Genomic DNA, 25,688 nt, shown 5'->3' with positions numbered 1-25,688 from the left:
ATTTGGTCTCTCCTTCACCCTGAGGAGGGGCTGGAGTTGCTGCCCAGCTTTGGCGGTGGAGGCCCAGGTGTGGATGTGGTGGTGGCGGCATCCAGGCAGAAGCTGCTGCTGGACACCAGGAAAAGGTGGGCCCCCAGCCGCTTCCCCCTCACTGCTGCCAGGGCTTCCCACTGCAGCTTCCCAGAGCCCTCACTGGGGCTCTCCTCCCCGCTGCCACCAGTGCTGCCTCCAGGTAGGCAGCTAGGAGGAGGTGGCCGCAGTCATGGCCACCTCTAGGTCCCCCTTTTTCCTGGTGCCCAGCAGCAGCTTCTGCCCAGTTGCTGCTGCAGCTGCTCCCCCCCCCCATCCCCCCTGCCCCTGCATTGGGTGAGCCAGGGTTGGGGCTAGGGCTGGGGCCAGGGTCAGTGCTGTGTGCTCAGCCTGGGCCTCAGGCCCTGCCTATGAGTCTTGCCTGGTCTCCATGGGGCCTGGGCCATTGGCAGCTAGCACTGCTTGCAGGATTGTCAGGAAATGGAGTCTAGCCGTGGAGCCTCCCAGCCCTGCTGCGCACCCAGGGGCAGCAGAATGTGCCATGGGCCAGATGGCACCTGGGTCAGGTAGGACCCAGGGACCTGCTGTGGGGCAGACGAAATCCCTATGTGGACCGCGGGCTGTATTTTGTCTACCCCTGTACCAATATATAAGGCACAGGTACAGCTCCATTGAGGATACTGTGCAGTTCTAAATAGCTGATCAAAAAAAGAATAACATAAACTGGAATAGTACAAATAAGGGCCACTAAGAGGTGTAAGGAAATGGAGATATTTCCTTATGAAAGGAGATATTTCCTTATGAAAGAAGATTAAAAGAGCCTGGGCTTGCTTAGTTAACAACATGAAGATTGAGAGGGGATATGATTATGCTCCACAAATACATTTGTGAGGTGACTACTGGGGAAAGAGAAGAGCTTTTACCTGAAAAACAACCTTGGCACAACATCAAATTACTATAAACTAGCTATGAACAATTTTATATAGGAATGTTTCCTCCTAGCAAATCAGCAAGGACTATGAAGGTTTTTTGCCTTCCTCTGTAGCATGGGGTATAGTCTTCTTTCTTGGATCCTCTGACCATATGTTAACCAATGACTCCCCTGTCGTTGCAGTTCCTCAGTTTGCTTGCTTTTTGTTACAGCATGTTGTAGGGTTTTTTTTTGCATTTCTGGTTTTGCAACATGCAGCTATGAGTGGGGATTTGAAGTGGCTGGTTTGGTCTGAAGAGGCAGTTGTGAAAAATCTTTGGGTAACTGGTTGCCTATGAACACAAGGGAGTGGAATTGTTGCTCTTCTTCCTATGCAAGGTTAAACTTAAAATAATCCTTATAAAAACTGTAGAGGGTGACTTATTCAGGAGGATTTTAGATACTCTTCTTGCCAAATAGAAGGCTGGTTGACTTGAAATAGAAGCAGTAACCAATAAGAAACATTCATACATTCAGATAAATTACATTTTGAACTTGGCTTGGCATCAAATAATCTTACGGATTTTCCCTAAATTTCCCCAGTCTCTATGCAAATATGTTTAAAGGTAGTAACAGGATATTAGTCTCATACCTGCACATACCTGCACACACGCTCATACAACTAAAAACTTTTTCTTTCCAAAACCTTGGATGATGCATTGGAGGTACAAAAGGCACTTTAACCTTTAAAAGGCTGCAATTTTGGAAAGGCAGTTTAGCCATGTTAGTCTGAAGTCAAGCAGAGGCAAGGCAGATTTCCACCTACATAGATAGGGAAAGGAGGGAGAGAGGGATCACTGACCTCAGAGTAGCTGTTCTTTGATAACAAAACTTTAAAAATGAACTTGAACGTAAAGTTGTAGAACAAGAAATCATCCACAGACTGGATTGTATTAAGGATGATCTAAACAGGGACTATGGATTCTTATCTCATTACCTCGATTAGCTTTTGTGCTAAGCTAGGGACCCCTTTGTCCTTGTGGGTTTATCACTTGTTTGCCTCTCCAAGCACTGCTCCCCTTTCCCTCCCCTCCGTCTTTTGCATTCAAATCGCTCTATTTGATACACTGCTCTGTGCATGTGCTTTCACAGAATCTATTGAAATGAGCTCAGGCTCACAAAAGCTTATTGCCAGGGGTGGGCAAAACATGGCCTGGGGGCCAGATCTGGCTCATGGGGGCACCTGCCAGTTGATTGGATCCAGCCTGCAGCTGTCCCTGTGGCACTCCGTATGGGGCCAAGTCCAACCCTGCTCTGCTTCAGCCCGCGTGCATTGGCTCAGCCCTTGCCATCGCACACAGCTTCTGGCGTGGCTGCTCCCAGTGCGGCTGGAGCTGCCTGGGTGCTGCTTTGCTCCCTGTGCCTCCAGCAGTGGCTCCTGTCCTGCTGCCCTGCTCCAGGCCCAGAGGAAGCTTCAGCTGGGTGGCTCTTGCCCCAGCATGAAGGGCTCTGGGTCTAGGTCCTGGCTGCCTTTCACCCACTCTTTTCGCCCGGTGCAGGTGGCCAAGTGGGTGGAAGGCAGCTGGGAGAGCTGGAGCCAGAGCCCTGTGTGCTGGAGCATTCTCCCCACCTGGAATGGCACAGCAAGAGAAGAAAGAGCTGCCATTGGAGGTGAGGGGGTACAGCAGCACCCAGGCAACTGCAGCTGTACCTGGAGTAGCCCCACCAGAAGCTGCATGCACTGGCTGGGGCTGGTTTGGGGGGCACAAGCCGAAGCATGGTGTGGGCTGCCCCAGTGGAAGCTGCCTGGCCTCAGCCCCATGCCAAGCACCGCAGGGGCAGCTGTGAACTGCACTGACTGGGCGAGTTCTGCTGCGTGCGCCCTCTGCTCGCTCTTCCCTCCCCTCACCACTGGCCGGCTCCTGGGACCTAGTGCCCAGGCAGCCCCCACACCACACACACATGCGCACGTGCCCCCCACATGCCCACCACACCCTGCCACAGGGTACAGGTCACTCCGCAACCCCACTCTGTGATCCTGGCTTCAGCTGCCTGTCTGGCTCCCAAACACTTTTCTCCACCTGCCCGCGGCCCCATCCCACACAGGGAGTTTTAGTGAGTTGTTGCACCAGGGGTGGAGGTGCTGACCTGGCCCATGACAACTTGTCAGAACTCCCTATGTGGTGTCTGGGACCCAATAATTGCCCAGACTTGGCTTATGCTATACATATAATTTACACAGTCTATAAGGTGCAAATCTACCTTGCCATCTGCCTGATATTTTACAACCATTCAAATAAAAGAACATAATCTGATACGTAATAGTTAGAGAAGAAGGGAGTTATGTTGCCTGATGAACACAGTCCTAATTTTACATTCAGTTTAGGAGATTGTGTGAAAAAGATCTAGCAGAGGAACAGGATGAAGCTGAGAAGACAGAAAAGAAAACCCCTATTGAAAAAATAAATACAAGAGCACAGCCACTTGAGGCAGCATAGTTTTGGGACATGTACACACAGACACATTTATTGCAGGGATAGAGTTTCTGCGTGTTGTACAAAATGGTTGATTGACATATTATAGTGTAATTGGACTGTACAATTTGCAGACTATGAATCTGGGAAAGGGAGTAATCTGGTTTGTTTGGAGGTGCAGCTTGTGGAACACTGACATTCCTTGGGAAGAAGTTTTAAAATTGTAAAGATTGTGGTACCAGGATGTTTTGGGAGTGGAAAAATAGAGGTCATTTTCTCAATCTTTTTTTTCTGTGGTTCTGTGCCAGGTATATTTGTAGGGGGCAATCTCTATTATTACATGATTAAGAATTTTGTGAAGGATTTTGCTTGTTAAACTACTATTTAACATTTGATGTCAGCATGGAACCTGCCAATGACCACCATTCTAAATCCTTGCTTTATACAATTGATGCACATTGAAATAAAAGCTAGGAGTTTCAGAAGAATCGAATAAACTTAAGCATCTAACTCTCCTTACATTTCAACAGGATTTAGGCACCCTGGGCTCTTTTGAAATTCCCACCAAATATCAGCTGCCTAAAGTCACATCGTTGGCAAATGCTTGAGACAATCAACCATAGAACCTAGACCTCCACTACTCTCTGTAAATATGAAAACCTATGCTTTCTGCCCTACCACTTCTCTTATTCCATTTGTAATAGGAATGTTGTCATTAGCAGAAACTGTAGCTAGTCTGAGGCCCATTTAGAAATCTTATGCCATAACAGTTTAAGTAAGTTCTTGTTCAACTAGTTTCTGATGATTAAACTCTGAGTTTATCTGTTGCACATGGGAGAAACTTGCTTGTACAGTAGCATGATCTCTTAAGAGTTAAGAAACACAATGGCTCTTTGTAATTTCTGTATAACCGCTCTGAATACTGCCATTCATCATTATTTTGCATCCTGCACATTTTTAACGTTTCATTGGTTGGTATTTTATATCATCCAGTCCAGTCTGTTCTTTCTGATCGTGTTCTGACAAATATGAAAGACTCTGGCAAGGGAGATGTATAAAAAAATCTTAATTTGATTCACAGTTTAGTCTTAGTTTTTGTTTTGAGCAAGCCCAAAATCTCTGAGAAAAGGAGAGCTGAAGTTACTGAGTTTTTTCTGGTTTCAGAATCCTTTGCAAGTTTCAATATAGTTCACCTTAAAAGGGACTGCTCAGGGGTATTTGAAACAGCATCGCCAATCTCAATTTCCCCCCTCCCAATATAATAAGATTGACTGATGAAAAAAAAAAAATTTCCTTCTTGTTTATGAAGTGAACTAGATAAACAAAGGTCAATTTTCAACTTTTCTCTGAAACCATGATGTCCACAAATGTAGTTAAAAATACAGATTGTCCAAGAATAATAATCCAAGAGCTGAGGCTTTAAGAAATATTAGCAATACTAACAAACACTAGCAAAATTGGCTTTAAATTTAGCCCAAGCTTACTGAAAGATTCATTTTAGTGGAAATCATAGTTTTCACCAAAAACACAGTTACTTTCATTGTAGATTGTTTGTTTTTTGCAGAAGTCCAGCACAGTTCAGATGACTGCGATTGCATGCTGCATCTCTGCTTCATCTGATACTTGGACATTGAAAACCAGGTCTTCACACCCATCTTCCTGCACAATGCAGGTGACCACATATCTAACATAACTTCTTGCTCTCTTCAAGCCTGTCTAATGGAGGCCTTAAGCAGTACGACGGATACTTATTTTGATTTGCCCACTTACATAAGGTCTGGATTTGGTACCTTTCTTCAACAATTTGGCTAAGTAAGACTTAAAAGTAAGTTGCAGTATTTCAATGTAACAACGTGGATGGAAGTGAATTATGCACAGATGTCTGTCATTAACACATTCTTGAAAGGCAAACCATTTAATTTAAGCAAAGCAGTTTGGTTGACAAGACACTCCCTTTTTCTATGATCAAATCACACTATTTTCTCAGGGTGTGAAAATCCAGTTGTGGCCTCTAGCAGTGGGAAAATGATAGAACAGTGGCACAAAACCCAACCATTCCCAGCATATAGAACAAACTCACAGCACCTATCAGTTTACAAAAAGCTTGATGAACAGCAATGGACTCATTTTTGGTTGCTTATGTGCTTCCCCATACAGTTCTCCCTCTTTACTAAATCCAGTGTACCTCAGTATGGAGCCAGTACCTAGGAGTGGTTCAATCTATGTGCTAATGTAATAGGCTAATGTCAAAGATTGCTACAAGCAGTACTGATTTCTGTGATGTGAACATCTTTTCCTTTGGAAAGAAACAAAACAACTCATTTAACATCAGGCCACACAAAGCAGATAGATAAAGATTTCTGTGAAAAGCTCCCAGTGCCATTACCAACTATCCTGTATTACTCTATCTGTCCTTTCAGGGTTTAATATTTTTTATGAAAGATCTAAGAGTTAACAGACATGAATGCAAAATTACTTTGCACAACAGAAGAGAGTCACAGTAATTACAGTAATTATGAAACTAATATAGTTTAAAGGTGTGCTTAATATTAAAAGATCTTGTATGTGCAAACTCCTTTCCTTCCTGATAAGCTACTAGTCCATTTGTTGGGAAATTTAATTTGTATGAAGAAGCACCTGGATTGATACTTAAAGCAATTAGTATTTTGGATGATTCACTGGAAATGTGTAGGTTCATATGTTTTACATAGTGCTACCTGGTGATAGCAGGGTCATAAAATCACTTGGAACTATGATATTCATCAAACACCTTCTGCCTTTAGGAAAAATTGTACATGTAGATATTAGGAAACATTTTCCAGTGTCTAATTGGCTTTGGAGTCTAAATATCATTTCCAAAAGTGATTTAGACTTCAAAGGGGACATTTACACAATGTCCCCAGAACTGCCAAGGGCACTTGCTTCTTAAGTGCACCTTACTCTCACATTTGTCAACTGTAGAAACGCAGCCAGTCTGGGGTCATCCCTTATGTCTGCTTTCAAGCTGATTCATGAGTAGGGACCTGTGTAATTTAGGGTAGCTGAATTTCGTGGGCAGAACATAGGGCGTTTTGTGGGCGGAGCATGGCAGCCCCCCTCCCCCCCCCAACCTCTGATTGGCTAAAGGGCCCTGGTGCCCCTGTCCCTCACTGCTAAGTGCCTGCAAGAGCTGCCTGTTATGTAGCCCTGCCCCTCACTGCTGATTGGTCGAGGGGCGGGGCCACACGGCAGCCCTCACAGCCAATTAGCAGTGAGGGGCAGGGGCAGCAGCCATCTTCCTGACAGCTTGAGTGGGCAGACTCCGCTCCACTCTTCCCTGCCCTGGTGGGCTGCTGCAGTGCCCTGAGGATGGCTGGCTCCCTCTGGGGAGCCGGCATTTTCTTTTCAGTAAGTTTCCACCCTCTGCACCCAGATTTTGCAGACATTGCCTGATTTCATGGGCAAAGATGGATTTTGTGAAATCTGTGAAATCGTGATTTTGGTAGGTCCCTATTCATGAGAGACCACACAGGGATACCCTCTGGAGAGGCTTTGCTGAATTTCTGGGTTTGGTTTATGTGAGCAGGACTGTATGGAAGGGATGTATTTGGCAGTGTTGCTATTTACCCCCTGGCAGTGCTGAACAATGCAAACTTACTCCAAATACCTAATGTAATTTTTGAAAGTGTAACCTAGGAGTCCAAGGCCATGGAGAGATGTGCATTTGTAGTGCTACAAAAACATAGCCCTATGAGGGGCATTCACAACCCCCCTGTTTGTAGCACTATGATGTTCCCACAAAGGCATACTCCCCAGCCAAGGGGAAATATGAGACTATTCCTTTGCTCCTCTATCCCCAAGGGAGTTGGTCAGTGAGCCCAATCATTGACAGCCTCCCGTTCTCCACTGTGGACAAACATCCTCCCCCCAAGGCAGCAAACATCCTCCTCCGCGCCCCCACCCTTCAAGGCAACACACTCTGACAGCTCACTACCACTGCTGTTGCCAGAGTAAGCAGTGATCCTTGTCCCTGCCACTGCTTCAGCCCATAGTCCTGGCTGGGTTTCAGCTCTGCTACCCAGCAGGTTGTCAAAAAGCAAGCTGCTTTCTCTCCCTTCCCTTTCCCCTCCTACCTGTTCTTGCCCAGGGAAGCCTGCACCATGCTCCTGCCCACCTGGACAGCAGGCAGTGCAGGGAAGCTGTGGGGATGCACACTGGACAGCAGATGCCCAGCCAGGTGGGGGAGAAGCTGCAGCTGGGTGGCTCTTGCCCCAGTCTGTGGGGCTCCAGCTCCAGGTCTTCTTCCACCCACTTGTCCACCCTTAAGTGGCTGCTCATTGTGCTGGGTGAGCAGAGTGGGTAGAAGGCAGCTGGGAGTTGAAAACTCGTGTATTGGAGCAAGAACTACTCAGCTGCAGCTTCCCTGCCACTCAGAGCAGTCCAGTAGGGTCAGGAGGAGGAGAAGCCACTGGAGGTGGGGGCAGCTGAGCAGTACCTGGGAGGCTGCAGCTGCACCAATAGCAGCCCCACTGGGAAGCGTGGCATGGACTGCTTCAGGCAGGAACAGGCAGGGCTTGGCCCCACATGTGGAGCACTGCAGGGCAGCCACATGCTGGATGATGGGTGGTGGGGTGGGGCATACCACACCTGTATTGCTCTGCTGCATGTGCCCCCTGCCCTTCCTCCTTCCATCCCCGGCTGGCTCCTGGGACCTAATACATGGGCAGTCCCCCTCCTCCCACATGTGCACGCCCATCTCCCCACACATACCCACATATCCTGCCCCCCACCTCCACCCCAACCCCCACCACACAATATACAAGAGTAATACTTTATTTTGAGGTATTATGCAACCACCTCTATATACAGTACTCAAAAACATAAATCAGTACAAAAATTATTTTTAGAAATAAAATTAAAATATGTCATAGTAGATGTTTGACATTAGTATATATATTTTTTATCTATAATTTGTTAAAATGAAATCTTCTGGAAGATATTATGTGTGCAGCCTTCAACAGCTCACCAAAACTTAGTAAGTGGCCCTTCAGTTGTAAAAATTGCTCACTCCTGCTTTAGAAGGTGGGGAGAGCAAAAGCACTATGGGATATTGGGAGAGCAAGAGGCCTGTCCCTTAGTGCTACAGTAGTTCAGATGTTACATGTGGAACTACAAAACACAGCACTATAGAGAAGCTCCTGTTTCAAACAAGAACACTTCTGTAGTGTTTCTGCATGTGCCATTTTTGTCCCGTCACATGAAGTGCATACCTGTATACCAATTTTTCTGTAGCGCTACTACAAGGGCATATATAACACACTTATGTGCTTTTGAACATTTTACTCATAGTAATTACTGAAGGAAAAGCCTGTACTTCTTGAGGGGATTAGGACCCAGTAGTAAATACACAAAGTTTATGAAGTTACTTTTTTTAATTGCACAGATTCTCAACAGGTATCAGAGAAACATATTTGACCAATCCCACATTACTAAATGCAAGTAGGATTCTGAATAAGTGAGAGACCAGTGGAGAAAAAGTTGATAACCACTGTTCTATTGGGACTGTCACCTTTTACAGGTTACTGAAGAAAATCTCTCAGCTATATTTTAGAGCACAGTGAGAACATGTAGAGTAACAAAATGCGTTTGGAAAGAAAGGCTTGAATTACGAAGAGATTAACAAATACCTCTGCAGACATTTTTTACTGGTAAGATATTTTAAAAGTAATCTCTACACTTCTGGCAAACAAGGGTCAAATCAGTTTAGGTATTATTTGTAATTAAGATAACCTAGAAGGACCAAATATGTCAAGAAATTGCTTTTCCTCATACCTTCTATTCCAGTCTATCAGTGCAGGGCAACTGTAGCATTAAAAAAACAGGGAAACCTTTTTGTACTTAAACATCAATACTGTGTAATGACATAATTGTTTTACTGTGATTGTACTAATTGAATAATCACAGGAATTCACTTTGGTAGAGATATGGTAGTTTAGAGGAGGCACCTAGGGTCACCCTCAGTAGGTGGCAATCAGACAAGGATAGACCCCTCCCCCCCCTGGACTGACACATCAAAAAACTAATCTCCTGGTTATAACATGCCTTGGGGAAAAGAGCACTAAGGAAAACACAAACTGCTGAATACCTTTCATGTCTTTGATTCAAAGACCTTGAAACTTTACATACATTAATTAGCCCTAGAATATGCATGGTTAGAGCATATGAGTGCCCAGTCACACACACACATTTGAAGGGATATACAAGTACATACTTGTACACAGTCTTTGTTTCAACTTATAATCATCTGCTTTATCTGCAGGTGCAAATCTTTTTCAACAAAGAAGAAATTTCTGATACTGAGAAACATAGCTAGAATGGGGTAAAAAGTAGCCAACAGAATGCAGAGGACATTAGCTCTGCTGGTAGGTCAGAGATAACACATTTGGCTTTGAATAATGATGTGAGAAAAAAAATCAGTCCAAAGGATCTACTCTTGGGAGAACACACTGAAAGGAGGAAAGCCACAGTGCATAGGTCTGTGACATAGTAACAATATCACAGATCTACATACTCACACAGGACAAATTCCATCTAAACCCACCAGTTTGATTATGTATAAATATGACTTCAGCTGGTGCTTAAAATGGGTAAAGCAGTGTGAATAAAGGGAGGAAACCACTGAAGGACAAGTCTGAGTTAGGTACTAGAGCACTCAAGATATACTGCAGAACAGAGATGTATGCCTAATAGAATAAGTTCGATCAGAACCTTGCACTGTTTTCTTCTTTCAGCTATTCTCTGATCAGAAGGTTCTTGTTTAAAAAATAAATCATTTAAATTGAGAACATTAGAAACTGAGTATGAGCTCAGAACTGAGGACAAGGATTTCAGTTGAAACGACAGAACTAGCAAATTTTGCACCACAGAAGGCAAGTAAAGGGGAATGTACTATTCTTTTAAATTGATCAAGAAACAACAACAGTTCCACAGACAAAAAGCACTTGCCAGCTAGCAAGTCCACCTGACAGTATGCTTTCAACTGTAGGCCTAGTGCCTGACAGTGCAGTTGCTGGATGTGTATAGCCTCTTGCATCTAAAGGCAAAGTCTTATCAACTCAAAGTACTTCCATAGCCTGCCCATGTCATATCTGCAAAATTGATCTTTGTAAAACAGTCACCTGGAACTTGATACATGTTGTTCCCAAGCATTATGCTATCAATCTAAGCACCAAGCACATCCTAGGTTTGGTAAATCACTAGTGTCTGTTGAGATGCATTGTCCGCATGGATGAACACATTCTGCCCTCCTTTTTCTCTTCCTTAGAGTCTAACACCTTCTACAGGTAAGAGGAAATTTGAAGAGCAGGAATTGTAAACTGACAATAAACTCCTTGGCACAGGAGCTATGGCAGACTATAGATATTGCTAAGGCAAATAATCTCATATCAGAAAACACGGGGCATGTGCACAACCCCAGTGACAATGAGCTTATGGACAATGCATCTCAACAGAATCCAGTTACTAGTGACGTCTCTTTTTTTCCCCGTATATAATGTAAGGAAAATCAGCCAAATTTGGTTAGTTGCATAATTTAAGAAATAAAAAGATAAAGCAGAAGCCTTTATTCACTGAATTTTGTTGTAACAGAAGTGATATAACCACTTTATACTCTTTCAGGACAGCTGGGCTCCAAGAAGATACAAAAATATGAGAGGAAGAACTATTAATTACTTCTTGCTGAGGACTTGGTTGCTTTGAAGGACAGAACAGCATTTTATCCCCCTAAATGCATATTGGGTAAGTTGCCTACAATGAGCCATCCCTTGCATAAATTTGCTTAAATTTCATGCCCCATGGTCTGCAAATCCAGTACAAGGGACCAATTCATGATAATGTCCCAAAGATGCAAAAGACCATTAATTTATGTCTAAGTTGATCTGACAGAACTACTGAATTAGGTCTGTTCTACCAACAATATGGCGCACACAATGTACAGGAGATTCAATATTTTGTTTTCATTAAATAAAATAAAATTTTGTTTTATCATTGTGTTCACAGAAATACATGTGCTGTACTTAAACAGACCATTAGCTCAACAAAACTAATACTGTTTTCAGCAGTGGCCATTCTCTTATATATTAAAAGAAGATACATGAATGCATTGTTACGTGATGCTGTTCTTCAATGAACAACATTATTTCTGACTTTGGTGGCACTGTTTTACATAATGAATCATGAGATTTCATTAAACCTGTTTAGTCATGGATCCAAATGGGTCATAAACAGTTATCCAGCTATGGGTTTAAAGAAGATCTTACTGTGAAATGAACTCTCGTTAAGTAAAAATGAGATGGAATACAGACCATCATGTTACTGGAATTCATTTAGAAAACAAAATACAGAATGATGTGAACTTTCTCACATTTCTGAAGAAAATAATAGTTAAGACAGAGTTTTAAAAACATGTTACATGTCCTATTAAAAAATATTACATCCAACTGAATTACCAAGCCAACTAATGCTAGTACTGGCAGAGGTTCAAATAACTGCATAGCAGGATGTGTGATTTTTGGGATCAGGGATTGATCCCAATCATGCCTTTATTTGGATGGAAACCAATTATGTTAGCAAGGTTTCTGGAGGGGGTAGCTGAGAGGCTCCCTGCAACTGGGCTAGTTGTCCAAGCAGGAGCTGCAGTACAAGGCTTTTTAAAATGCCAGGTTGCGGGAAGCCAAGGGACTCCCCTGTCCCCAGGGAACCTTGCAAACTGCCCGCCTAACAGGCAGGTTTTGGCATCAGTACTGGGAACATAAATGGCTGACCATGCGGCATTATTACTATTTACGGTATGATTCACATGTTAATCACACCATAAAAGTAATGTACATTAGGGGTTGTACATGGTTTTTGAATTTTGTGTTTAATTTTTAAGTATAAAACTTAATTAATTAATCCAATGATGGAGATCCTGTCAGTGCTTACCATTTTCAACTTGAATGATCATAGACAATTATTAACAGAATCACCATGAACTATTAATCTTGCAGAAATTGAGATCCAACAAACACTTAAAAAAAATCTAGAAGCAAATCAGGAAAAAAGAGACATGTTAATACTTCACCAAATGGGATACCTAGCTCCTTTTGCCAGTTTGTACTTTCTTAAAGATACGAGATTGATTCCCAAAGATTTTCTCATCATTTTTACTACCTTTTTTATTACTTTTCAAAAAAGAAGTTGCTCGATCAAACCAGCATCCAGTTTAGTAAGTGAAACAAAAGTAATTAAAAATAATTCATAAAAACTGTATTAAAATATTATCAATACTTATTTGCAGCACACTGGAAGAAATATGCCTCACAAACTTGCCACGCTGCAAAAATCATCATCTTATCATTTACACATTCAAAACCAATAATGAAAAGGCATTAATTTCCACTCATTCAACTTATAAAGCCGTAAAAAAAAAAAGGGAGAGAAACCAGAGCCCTCATCCTGAAATAGGCACAAAGCTTACTGGCTCAGTTTGTATGACTGGGGTTTCCTCCACTTGCTGTTTTTGGTAACACTTATTACCCTTCAGCTTTAAAAGACATAACACAACTGTATTAGATAAGGTGGGGTGGCATGGATCTGATGTGCACAGCATGTTTCACGGTTCTGTATTCAGTTCTAACTTTTTTTCACATTGCTTTCTGCATATATATATATATATATGGTTTGTTATAGTATTGTGTTGTGGTGGTTTATATGATCCCATGTTCTTTTGTTGGAAGTTTTGTTGGGTCTAGTCCATGCTGCTTCATCTGCACTGCAATATCGAACAAGTAATCGTAGCATTCACACCTTATATATATAAAAAAAAGAACAGGGAAATTACAAATTAGGACTGAGTCTTAAGAAGCTGCAAATTTAAAAACAAAACAAAACATTTTCTTCTATAAGCTGAACACTAAGAGCATGGTGGTCATGCAGTACACTCCTATGATTGCTTGTCTTTCATTATCAATATTTAGTCCTTCACAACATTGAAGTTTTCATGGTTGGGACAGGCAGGGGAAGAGGGGTGCAACACAGCCTGCGTGGCATGGCAGTTTGTGAAGCATGGCATTTGTGAAGCACGGCTTTCCACTGAGAGATGGAGAGCCGGATTCTCACTGAAGGGGAAATTTATTATTTAAAACACCCATTGTTAGGTACGTGTGGCTCTGTAAACAGAGGCATTACAAAGAGACCATGAAAGCAATCTGGAGACCTTCTCCAAAAGTGAAGGTGGTTGGTGTGGGTGCGCGTACGTGCTAAAAGGAATTTTTCCACGTGATGGGAACCTTGTCAGCGGAAACAGTTGTGAAAGAGGAAGAGTCCAAAGGGGAAATCATGGCTCCATTAGTAATACTTCTATGGGGGTAGGATTTCACCTTGAGTTGCAGAGGCTCTGATTCATGGGAAAGAAATATCAATTGATATTTTAGGTCTACAATGGCAACAGAAAAGAATACTCACATTGTTTTGGCTTTTTCCCAAGTTTCTCCCCATACATAAACTCCATGACGCCTGACCAATACAGCACAGGAGTCTGGGTATTTCTCCATTGCACGTGCCATTCGTTCTTTGAGATCTTTCTCTTCTGGTGTATTTTCAATGATGGGGACAACTAGCATATCATCATACCTAACAGAAAAAAGGGCACTGTTGAAATAAAAAACCCTGTGTATTTTTGAAGTGTTCTCAGTTCTTGCACGGACCTGGATGTTAGAGGTTTTTTCTACCTCTAAGAGCCATTGTCTTTTTCTTATCAAAGAGGTTCTTCCTTAATTAAGGATGTTACCAAATCCTCAACAACATCAATTTTCACACTCATCCTGTGAGCTAAGCTATACATCATCTGCACAGCTCCCACTGCAGCAAATGATCTAACGCATAGGTTTTATATGGGTCACCTAGCAACTGTTGGTCTGTCTCAACCTGTATTAGCAAATTCTCCAATTTTACTTTATGTAGAAACTTGAAGAACCATCCAATAAAGATTGACATGAAGCAGCCACTTCAGGTGCAGATAAATATAAAAAAATATTTAGGTTTAGTTGGTCCAAAAAAATCTCTGGAAACCTGAACAGAATCCTGTTGAACGATATAGCTGAAAAGAAAAAAAAATGTTTGAAGAATTAAAGATGCTTCTCTACCGTGGGTCAGACTTGATCAATATTTCCACAGTTTGAGAACCCTACAGCTCTATAAACAAGATGCTGTGTGGTAGTCAGTGAAACCTGCACAATAGTTTGCAACAAAGAGGAACCAGGACATTTAGCAATGTTTGCATCTCAATTAATATTGTCAGAAACATGTTTAAATGAGTTTAATAAATTCCCAGTTCAAATCTAGGATTCATTATTAAGATCATAAATGTATTTTATGGGGAGAAGCTAGAATCTTTTTAAAAATCACAGACATGAAATAATGCTGACAGTAAAAATGACTGCATTCTGTATTAAGTGTTTATTAGGGTTGTACGAAGCTTTTGGTTGCTGATTCAATTCAGTGGAGATTCCGCCCAATTTGGCAGCTGAATCTCTGAATTGAATCAGGAGACCCTTTAATCTCTTCAAATTGAATCAGAACCCTCTGACTTGATTTGGAGAGATTCAGTGATTCAGACATAGGCACAGCTTTAAATGTTTTTTCTGCATACCTCAAGATACCAGGTGGCTCGTGAATGCTGAGATGGTGGGGTGGATGGAGAGTCCCACGGGAGCATGGGAGGGTCCCCAGTGTGCTCCGCAGCGGACCCGGAAGTGGACCAGAAGCACTTCCGGTCCGCTTCCAGGTCTGCAACTGGTGCCTCATGGGTCTGTGGGGGCACCCAGGGTCCCCTGCGACCGATTGTCAAGCCAAGGAGGGTGCAGGAGGTGTGGGGTGTGTGTGTTCCCTGTGCACTCATTGGCAGACCCGGAAGTGGATTGGAAGTACGTCTGGTCCACTTCCGAGTCTGCCGTTGAGCACGCGCCCCGCCCCTGCGCTCCTGTGGGATGCTCCATCCACCCCACCATCTCAGTGTTCGCATTCCATGCCTGGTACCTTGAGGTATGCAGAAAAAACATTTAAAGCTGTGTCTATAGATAAAGCTAAAGCTAGTTGAGGATGAGCAATACACATCCTTAACTAGCAGGATGGGGTCTGAGGAGGGGCAGGGTGAAGTGCTCTGGGTCAGAGTACAGGGGGGTTGTGGGGAAAGGGACTTAACAGTGGGGGTCTACTACAGACCTCCCAACCAAGGGGAAGAGCTGGACTGCGAATTCTTGGGTCAGCTTGCGGAGGCACTTAAGGCAAGGGATGTAGTTGTCAAGGGTGCTCTAAAATACCTGGACATCTGCTAGGAGGAGCAGTCAGCCAGGTCTGACTGCTCACGGAGGTTCCTAGCTGAGATACAGGACCTCCACTTAACCCAGGAGGTGCACTGTCCCACCAGGGGAAATGCCCTGCTGGACCGGGTCCTGGCCACAAGCAATGACCTGGTGAGGGGACTCCAGGTTCTTGGCCACCTGAGTGACAGTGATCATCGCTTGCTGGAATTCACCATGCAGCGCAGGGTGTCAAGGGCCTGCACCAAGGCAGTAGCCCTTGACTTCAAGAGGGCCAACTTCAATGAGTTGAGGAGATTGGTAGGAGAGGCACTGGGTGAGGTGGGCATGCTAGAAGGGAGGGACAGAATACAGCTGGGCCTGGACAGGTTACAGGGGTGGGCAAATGAGAATAGGATGGGATTCATTACTGACAAGTGCAGGGTGCTGCACTTGGGCACTCAGAACCAGCAGCATACCTATAGGCTGGGGAACTCTCTTCTTGAAAGCACAGTGGCAGAAAGAGATCTTGGAGTCATTATCGATTCCAAGATGAACATGGGCTGCCAATGCGAGGACACAGTCAGTAGGGCTAACTGCACCTTGTCGTGCATCCACAGATGCATCACAAGCAGGGCCAAGGAGGTGATCCTCCCCCTCTATGTGACACTGGTCAGGCTGCAGTACTGAGTCCAGTTCTGGGCGCTGCACTTCAGGAGGGATGTGGACATCATTGAGAGGGTCCAAAGGCGGGCCATTCGCATGATCCAGGGACAGCAGGCCCCCGAGTGCCTCCCGGAGTAACAAGGAATAATGGTCATAAGTTGTTAGAGAGTAGATTCAGGCTAGATATCAGGAGGCACTACTTCCCAGTCAGGGCAGCTAGGATCTGGAAACAACTTCCAAGGGAAATAGTGCTGGCTCCTACCTTGGGGGCCTTTAAGAGGAGGATTGACAATTACCTAGCTGGGGTCATTTGAGCCCGGTTTTCTCTCCTGCCCAGGGTAGGGGGTCGGATTAGATCTACAAGGTCCCTTTCGACCCTATTATCTATGAATTTATGAATCTATAGCCAAATCGCTGATTCTCTGAATCAGCATCGAATCTTCAGATTCGGATTCAGTCAAATCGAATCGGGACAGTGATCCGAATCAACTAATCGAATCACTGTCCCCTGAAGCAGGCCAAGTCCGAATCGAATATGGTCCACTTTGCACACCCCTAATGTTTATTCCCAGAGTAAGAGGAAATCTGATCCTTTAATATGAAAGATATACTAACAGTGGGGCTTGTCCCTTTATGGACTTGGAGAAGAGAACCAGGGAGCTGTCAGTTCTGTTCTAGGAAGGCCAGATGAGAGGACCTGCTGATGAAGGCAAGGCCCCATCCTGGAGGTTTAAAAAAGATCCCAAAATGGGAAGGAGAAAGAGAGAGGGGATAGGGAGAAGCAAATCGACTTATGAAGGAATGGTGCTGCTGAAAGAAAGTGTCTGGGAATAGAATAGTTCAAGGATCTCTCCAGCTCAGGCCATAAGTGAGGGAGATGAAGGGAAGAGAAACTTTGTGGTCAGTCCTGTGGGTCTGTGGTTTTTCTCTATGCTTTGAGAATATATGTAGCCAAAGTGGTTACAAATGGCAGCAAAGCACAGGTTGCTGTTAGGGGTCAGAGTGGCAAATTAAATGGCCTACAGCATCTCAAAGCATTCTGCAAGTAACAAATGAAGCAGTGTTTGGGAGACTGCCTACTCTGGATAGTAAAACTAGAGAAGGTTAGTAGCTAGGACAGATGACAAGGGGCCAGATCTTCTAGGTTCTCTTTCATGCTCTACCACTGGCTCACTGGCATGGACATGACACAAAACACTCCTCTATGCCTTGCTCTCTGAAATGGGTGTACACAAGATACCTGTTTCCCCAAGGATGTTTGTACACCTTTAAGTTACAAAGTTCCTTGAGATCCTTGGATGAGAGATAACATATATATAATTTTAATGTTGAGAGTAAAATGATGGCTAGATCAGATTCAGCCAACTCTTTTTGAATAATTTATTTTAATCAGGTTCAGGATCACCCTTGAAACAATATTAATAAACCAACTGTTTTAGCACCACACCTAACCTGTAGTTAAGCAGCCAGCCTCATTGCATTCATTGCCATAAACGTCACTCAAATTAGTAATAGGAGAGCTTTTATTTACTTATTTTTACATCAGAAAACATTCTCTCCTAGGCAGTTATCTATTTCCTCTTATTTACTTGGGCTTTGGTCCATGACATGCATGTTGGGTGTTGCCACCCATCCCCACAACAGTCACAGAACTAATGAATGTTCCTTTAAACAAATTACAAATATTGCTTACTTAAATGCACGAGTAAGCATGGTGTAGCAGGAATTAGAGAAATGTGTTTATTCTTCTCCCTCTAGGGGCAGGAACTGTAATGAATAATGAGATTAAATGCACAAATTTCATTATTTGTCATCTAGGCTAATGACAGAAGTTACACATAAGCGGGTTTAAGTGATCAGAAATTGTTTTAAACCTGTAACAGAATAGAAGTTCAGTGTACATACACCAGTTTCAAAATGGCGTTAACTGGTTTAAGATAAACCTGGTTGAATGTAGCATCAGACTTAACTGATTTAGGTCAAACCAGTTTATGAAACTTCTGTCCCTGACCCATTCCTGGTTCAAGATAAATCAGCCCCCGCCCAGCATCCTAGCATTTTGCAGCCCTGGGCTGGGTTGTGCTGTCTGCTGGCCCCACCTCTCTACTCCCTAGCACGAGCAGTGAGGGCCGGCTCACTGGCGCCCCCAGGCAAACCACTGCTGGGGTCTAGGACCAAGGACAAAGGTTAAACTTCCCTTCCCCTGAGTATGGAGCTGCCCTGCCCTGTTTAATGCTGGCTGTGACTGTGGGCTACATATCTGAGAGGTACTTGGAAGCAGGAAGAGTAAGAGACAAGCCACCTTGCAGAGTCCTATTGCTGTAAGTCTCGACAGCAAATCCCAGAGACCTTGGGGGCAGCAGGAGGAGGAAGCAAACACAAAGCCCATGCTGGCTATGTGCCAGAGAGCTGTGCTCCAGTGCTCCCTGCCTTCTGGCTTGCGTCACTACAGGCATGTGGCTGCATTTTCTGAATCACAAGTGAATGTCTGTTCATTTGCTTATTGGTTCAATCTTTGCATCTTAGACTAACCTGCAAAGACTGAATCAATTCAGCCTTGGGCTTTCTGACTGTCTGTACTTAGCCTCTAAGACAGTTTGGCTTTTCTATGAGAGGAAAGAACAAATAACATGAACCCAATTTAAAATGGGAATGTACCTGTAATAGCCTTCTGAACTGCATTTCTTGATTCCTTTTATCATCTCCTGATGGGTGATTTTAAACTCACTTCCTGGATAGAGAAGAGTGGCCATAACAGCAGCTTTGGAATGAGTATGGATTACAGCACTTGCTCCTAGAGGGAGAAGAATAAACACATTTTTCTATAATTCATGCTACACTATGGCTCTCTGCTGTATATTAAGAAGCTTATTTTCATATATTCAATTTATTTCTGTTGGGTAAACTTCCTTGCAAAGGATAAATATTCAGATGTATAGAGAAGCGAAAGATATGATAAAAGGAAGTAATTAGTGGAATTACTTCCTCTTTAACAATTTCTTTGCCTCCATTTTTCTGAGCAGGGACCCGGTCATCCCCCCCATCGGGATCCTTGACAGACCCAGGGGAGGCGCAGCCAGGCCCAGGGTCAGTGAGGACCTAGTCAGGGAACTTCTGGTGAGACTAGAAATGTTCAAATCAGCAGGTCCTGACAATCTCCACCCGAGTGCTGAGGGAATTAGCAGAGGTCAGTGTGGGACCCCGGCACAGCTTTATGAGCACTCATGGTGCTCTGGCGAGGTGCCAAAGGACTGGAAAAGGGTCAATGTGGTCCCCATTTTCAAAAAAGGGAGGAAGGAGGACCCAGGAAACTATAGGCCCATTAGTCTTACCTCAGTCCTGGGGAAGCTCTTTGAGAAAATTATCCAGGAGCACATCTGCGAGGGACCAGCAGGGGAGATTATGCTTAGGGGCAACCAACATGGGCTCATTAGAGGCAGGTCCTGTCAAACCAACCTGGTTGCCTTCTACGACCACATCACAAAATCCATGGACGCAGGTGTCGCGGTGGACGTAGTCTTTCTGGACTTTAGGAAGGCCTTTGACACTGTCTCTCACCCCATTCTCATAAAAAAATTAGGCGACTGTGGTGTTGATGCCTACACAGTCAGATGGCTTGCAAATTGGCTGGAGGGCCGCACCCAGAGAGTAGTGGTGGATGGGTCATTTTTGACCTGGAGGGATGTGGGCAGTGGGGTTTCCCACAGCTTGGTCATGCAACCTCTTTGAAATTGCCAAAAACTCATGTATGTGTAAAGTGTGATGCCACACACAAGGAAATTTTCATCATGTGTACAAGCACCCCAAGATACTCTCCTGACTGGCTAGGACAGAGTACCAGCAGTCAGTGAAAGCCGACTCACCCCAAAATTCAAAACATGTAGCAGTTTGCTGTGGAAGAACTATTTTTCATTTAATTACCCAGCCAACCACCAAAAGGCTCAGCCAGCTGCTAAACTGCTGTACTCTCAAGATTTATAGGACAACTCACTGCTGAGACCACAAGTCAAACTATTTAGCAGCACCACTGCTTTAGTGGCAAATATGAGACAGGTATTCTATTCATTCCCTGGGTATTTTTCAGGCTGAAATTTTTCTGGCAAGTCGAATGCTTTATTGCCAATCATATGTAAGATTTCTTAGCTAGAGGACAGAACAGAAATTCTAAAGGGTAATATCCTAGTTAAAAAATGGCACAGGGAGACTGAGAGCTCTAACTGGAAAATGGAAAGCAACAGGATTATCTAGCCTGATGAAAAGTGCTTGAGCAGTAACCTAGGTCACATGGCAGAGGAAAGAGAAAGTAGAATGGTCTGATAAATTGTATCCACCTTCAACAGTTTTATTCACTGAATTATTTTTAGTTTTAGCTGCAGTATGCACTGTGTGCATACAATCCCTTGTGGGGGAACTTTTTGCAAAGAATTCTTATTCTAAAGAAAGATCAACTGTCATTGTTCATGGAGCTTTCTAAATTAATCCTCGTTCTGTGAAGCCAAAACTTTTTTGAGGGAAGTAAGTATCATTTCAGAGCTAAATTTTCAGAAGCATCAACAACCAAAGAAGTCACAGCAATAGTCCAAAAAGACCCATTCTTCAAAATAATTTATTTTGTGATTAGCGTTTCTTGATAGTTAAGGTTGTGTCCTTGGGCCCGCACTGTTCAACCTCTTCAACAGCGACTTGGATGAGGGGGTGAAAAGCACCTTGTTCAAATTCATGGATGACACTAAGATGTGGGGAGAAGTGGGCACACTAGAGGAGAGGGACAGGCTGCAATCAGATCTGGACAGGTTACAGGGGTGGGCGGATGAGAACAGGATGGGTTTCAATACTGACAAGTGCAAGTTACTGCACCCGGGGAGGAAGAACCAGCAGCATATCTACAGGCTGGGGAACTCCCTTCTCATCAGCAGAGAGGCAGAAAAGGATCTTGGAGTCATCATTGATTCCAAGATGAACATGGGCCACCAATGTGAGGATGTGGTCAGTAAGGCTAACCTTACCTTGTCATGTATACACAGATGTATCACGAGCAGGTCCAAGGAGGTGATCCTCCCCCTCTATGCGACACTGGTCAGGCCGCAGTTGGAGTCCTGTGTCCAGTTCTGGGCACTGCACTTCAGGGGGGATGTGGCCAGTATCGAGAGGGTCCAGAGGAGAGTCACTCGCATGATCAGGGGACAGCAAGGCAGGCCCTACGAGGGGAGGCTAGGGGACCTGAACATGTTCAGCCTCCACAAGAAAAGGCTGAGAGGGGATCTGGTGGCCGTCTATAAACTGGCCAAGGGGGACCAGCAGGCAATGGGAGAGTCCCTGTTCCCCTGAGCACTACCGGGAGTAATAAGGAATAACGGCCATAAGTTGACTGAGAGTAGATTCATACTAGACATCAGGAGGTGCTACTTCACAGTCAGGGCGGCTAGGATCTGGAACCAACTTCTAAGGGAAGTGGTGCTCGCTCCTACCCTGGGGGTCTTCAAAAGGAGGCTAGATCATCACCTAGCTAGGGTCGTTTGACCCCAGCATTCTTTCCTGCCTATGGCAGAGGGTTGGATTTGATGATCTGCTCAGGTCCCTTCCGACCCTACCAACTATGAAACTATGGAACAGTTATGTTAGCTTTAGGATGTCAGTGGGCCAGTTTTCCAAGTAAACCTTCTCCCTGATTCATCTACTCATATTTCCCTATGTCTTGGGGTTACTGAAACAATGCAATTATTTTATTAAACTACTGGGTTTCCAAAGAAGTCCAAAATACACTTATCTATGGCAGAAGACTGCAAAGAAGCTTCAAAAGGGGCAAAGAGTTTATTTGTTGTTTACCTCTTAAAGTGTAGGCATTCATAAAGAGAGGGGTGCATTGGCTTTTCTTTAGTTTCTTGTGTGGTAGAGGCACACTAATGTCCCGTTCTTCTATGTCACAAACAAATAGATCTTCTGGCTGAGGAATAGGTGGAAGTAGTTAAACACTGTGACACTTGTCCCATCAAACAGACTTGCTTTTATTTTGGGGAGACGCACAAGACATTTAATAAAAAAACCTGTGTAGTATATTTTGCCTGTAATTGTGCTCTAATGCACTACTTTAAAACATTATTATTCATTCATTCCAGGCTCTGCTATATTTACTCTCATTGTCTTGTAAAGCAAACAAGGAAATGCTACATATCCTCCTTATTATAATAATATTAAATAAATATTCTCCAGTCTAAAATCTGACTGGGATGGGGAAGAAACCCATATGCAAAGAAGGTAGATCTGGTAGAAAAAAAAAGGAAGCAACTGACTCAAACAGATACCTGTATATTTTTGTCCATTTCTGTGATATTTTGCAAAAACTGGCCACATCCATGAAAGCTACCTCTAAATTTCACTTCCCTTCTAAATAAAAATGATTTATGTATGTTTGCTTTTAGCTGATTAATGTAAACAATATTTTTCAAGAATCAACGATTCTTGAAAATAAGTCTTTGTGAGAATTAATGGTCCTTGAAAAAAGTATCTGTGATATTAGGTACAAAAAGCCGTTTACCTTTAAAATTAAGACTCATTTGCTAAAGCAAGTACTAAATGTGCATGTTATTTTTTCTTTCCTTTGATAGAAAAGCCAAACTGTCTTAGGGGGTAAGTAGACAGTCAAAAAGCCCGAGACTAAATTGATTCAGTCTTTGCAAGTTAGTTGCTTCTTTTTTTTCTACCATATCTACACTCTTTGCATATGGGTTTCTTCTCCATCCCATCAGGCTTTAGACTGGAGAATATCTGTTTAACATCATTCTAATGACTAAATGATTGCGCAGTACTCAGTGGTACTGTGCAGTCATGGCGGTGTATGGGTCATTTTCGGCAGCATCACAGTTAGTGCCTGCCAATGCTATGTTGCCGTAGCGACAAGTTACATTGCCATAGCTTGTCACTACGGCAATGTAGCATCTTGTTTAGATGCATGCACTCAGTCCAGCCCACTAACTACACACAAAGAATTATAGAATAACAAGACTAGAAGGAAACTCAGATCAGCTAGTCCAAAGCCCAGCTCAAGGCAGGATCATCCATGTGTAAGCCATCCCAGGCAAATGTTTGTCTACCCTGCACTTAAAACTTCCATTCATAGGAGTTCTACAATCTTTAGAGATAAATATTTCCAATGTTTAACCACCATCATAATAAGGAAGTTTTCTAATATTTAACCTAAATCTTCCTTGTTGCAATTTAAGACCATTACTTTGTGTCCTGTTTCTTGAGAACACATGAAAAAATATTGATTGCTATCCTTTTTACAATAACCCCCTTAGTAACATGACTGTTACTAAATCCCTCCCTTTTGTCATTTCTTCTCCAGATGAAATAATCCCTATTTCTCCAACCTTTCCTTATTTGCCACGTTTTCTAAAGTTCAAATACATTTTGTAACTCTCCTATTGATTCTTTCTAATTTGTCCTTAATTTTCTTGAAACAGTGTTTTAAACTAGACACAGAACTGCAGGTGAGGTCTCACCATGCTCAATGAAGGGGTAGAATCACTTCCTAAGAACTGAATGGTAATTCATTACAGTAGGCTAGCATTCTTTTTTTGGTAACAATCCTTTTTTTTTTGGTAACTTTGATTTATATTCAGTTTATGGTCCACTAGACCCCGCCAGATCCATTTCTCTAGCACTTCAGTCTAGCCAACTGTTCGCCATTTTGTACTCATGCATTTGATTGTTCCTTCATAAGTGTCGTGCTTTATGCTGGTCCTAACTGAATTTTATCCGGTTTATTTTAGAATATTTTCCCAATTTAGAATATTGAATCCTAATTTTGTCCTTTGAACTGTTCGTGACTGCACCCAGTTTGGTGTTACCAGCAAACTTACTAACTGTATATTCATCTTTCTGAGTCATTAATGAAGATAATGAACAGTACTGGACCCAATACAGACTCCCATTTGATGCCTACTGTCAGCTAGATACCAAGCCATTGAACTTTATGATGCATCTTGCCACAGTTTTCCACCTTTCTCTTCTTCCATCTTCTTCTTTTTGTGTCTCTATACCACATTTGACCATGTTGTTATACATGTTTGTGTTTGTTTATTGTACATGTGCCTTCAAGCAGCAGGCACTGCAGTAGGCGTTGCATAGTCTGAGGCTCTGTGTTGCAGTCACAGGTGGTTGAACCAATGGTATAGTCCCACTTCTTCATTCGTTCCTTGGAGCAGCCGACTGGTACGTAGGCAGCTGAAACATTGCCACCTTTCCCATGGTTTATCAGCCCCTTTTGGTAAGGACTCAGCCACTGGAATGACCATTGGTTCGCTGTCAGGTATTTTCTTCAGGCCTCCTGTTCCACATCTATAGTCATGTTTCCTTGGGTGTGGCATTGAGAGGTTAGCGGCTGCGTGACTTCAGACACTTTTGTGCTGCACAATGGTCATACAGTAGGTGCCTCACATCTTCAGTTTGTCTTGATCATTCTATCCTGCTGGCTACTGTTCTTCTGATGTCAGGCGGAGCAATGCCAGCCAGCAGGTATACACTGTATAGGCTCGTAGGCTTCACACATCCTGTGATACATCAGCAGCCATCTTTCAGAATGGGGTCAAGGAGCTTAGCACATATAAGCTCTCCCATACAGGGCATGCACACTTGGCAGTGGAGAAGCTGAGAGCCAGAGCAGTGGTTCAGATGGCTGAGGGGTTAGCTCATTTCAGGGTGGTCAAGCCAGTGTTTTGGGCTATTATGTACAGGGTGTTTCCACAGATTAAATGTTTTGTTTCTAAATCAATTTTTTAGTCAGTTGTATAGATGTTATATAACACTAATGCAAGTATGCCTCCTTGGGGAGGCCATTAATCTGTTGCCTCAATCTGCTTTGCTTCCCATCCAGTTTAACAAAAAAACCTATCTGTATTCAAGCAGGGCTTGTGTCAGCTCTGTAAGGTGTAGATATTTTGTCATTTCCAGGGCTTTGTAGAGGAGTTGTTAGTGGTTAACTGTATCATAGGCAGCTGTTAAGTTGACAAACGCAGCTCTGGTGATTTGGCCTCTTTCAAAACTATCCTCAGTATGTTAAACCAGATTAAGTAGCTGGCTCACTGTTGATTTTTCCAGGGCAAAAGTGAAACTGTTCAGGGATTAGGTGTTTACCTACATATGGGGCAAACCAGTGCAGTATCAGTTTATGTGTGTGTGACAGAACACCATTTTGGGTGTCTGTCACTTTAAGGGCTAGAGCAGGGAGCTGCCAGGTGGCTGAAGAGAGTAGCCATTTTGGGAGAGCGGACATTTTAGAGAGCTCTGTTA

At 43.4% G+C, this 25,688-nt stretch overlaps 2 protein-coding genes across 3 annotated transcripts in view; one reads left to right on the top strand and one right to left on the bottom strand.

Moving 5' to 3' along the window:
- The window catches only part of LOC112551707, a 28,021-nt gene extending 16,720 nt beyond the window's left edge, over nt 1–11,301 (top strand). The window contains exons 2-3 of one of the 2 annotated variants that reach the window (XR_003096111.1): nt 4,979–5,086; nt 8,972–11,301. Coding sequence is in view for 1 of the 2 variants with exons in the window: in XM_025214433.1 (XP_025070218.1) it covers nt 1,918–2,976 (1,059 nt within the window). In the remaining variant the exon portion in view is untranslated. Of the gene's footprint in view, nt 1–363; nt 5,087–8,971 lie in introns of those variants that run through there. The other variant, XM_025214433.1, reaches the window with a different exon arrangement.
- A 1,289-nt stretch (nt 11,302–12,590) lies between these two features.
- Nucleotides 12,591–25,688, bottom strand: part of APIP (APAF1 interacting protein) — a 31,080-nt gene continuing 17,982 nt past the window's right edge. Inside the window, exons 4-7 of the mRNA XM_006014657.3 lie at nt 22,224–22,341; nt 19,056–19,191; nt 13,897–14,064; nt 12,591–13,239 (exon numbers count right to left, since the gene is read on the bottom strand). Coding sequence (XP_006014719.1) covers nt 13,140–13,239; nt 13,897–14,064; nt 19,056–19,191; nt 22,224–22,341 — 522 coding nt within the window. The 3' untranslated portion in view covers nt 12,591–13,139. The remainder of the gene's footprint in view (nt 13,240–13,896; nt 14,065–19,055; nt 19,192–22,223; nt 22,342–25,688) is intronic.

The sequence above is a fragment of the Alligator sinensis genome, unplaced genomic scaffold (assembly GCF_000455745.1).
Source record: "Alligator sinensis unplaced genomic scaffold, ASM45574v1 scaffold442_1, whole genome shotgun sequence".
Lineage (NCBI taxonomy): Eukaryota > Metazoa > Chordata > Crocodylia > Alligatoridae > Alligator > Alligator sinensis.
Note: the sequence above shows the minus strand (reverse complement) of the source record. Positions and strands in the feature narration are given on the sequence as shown.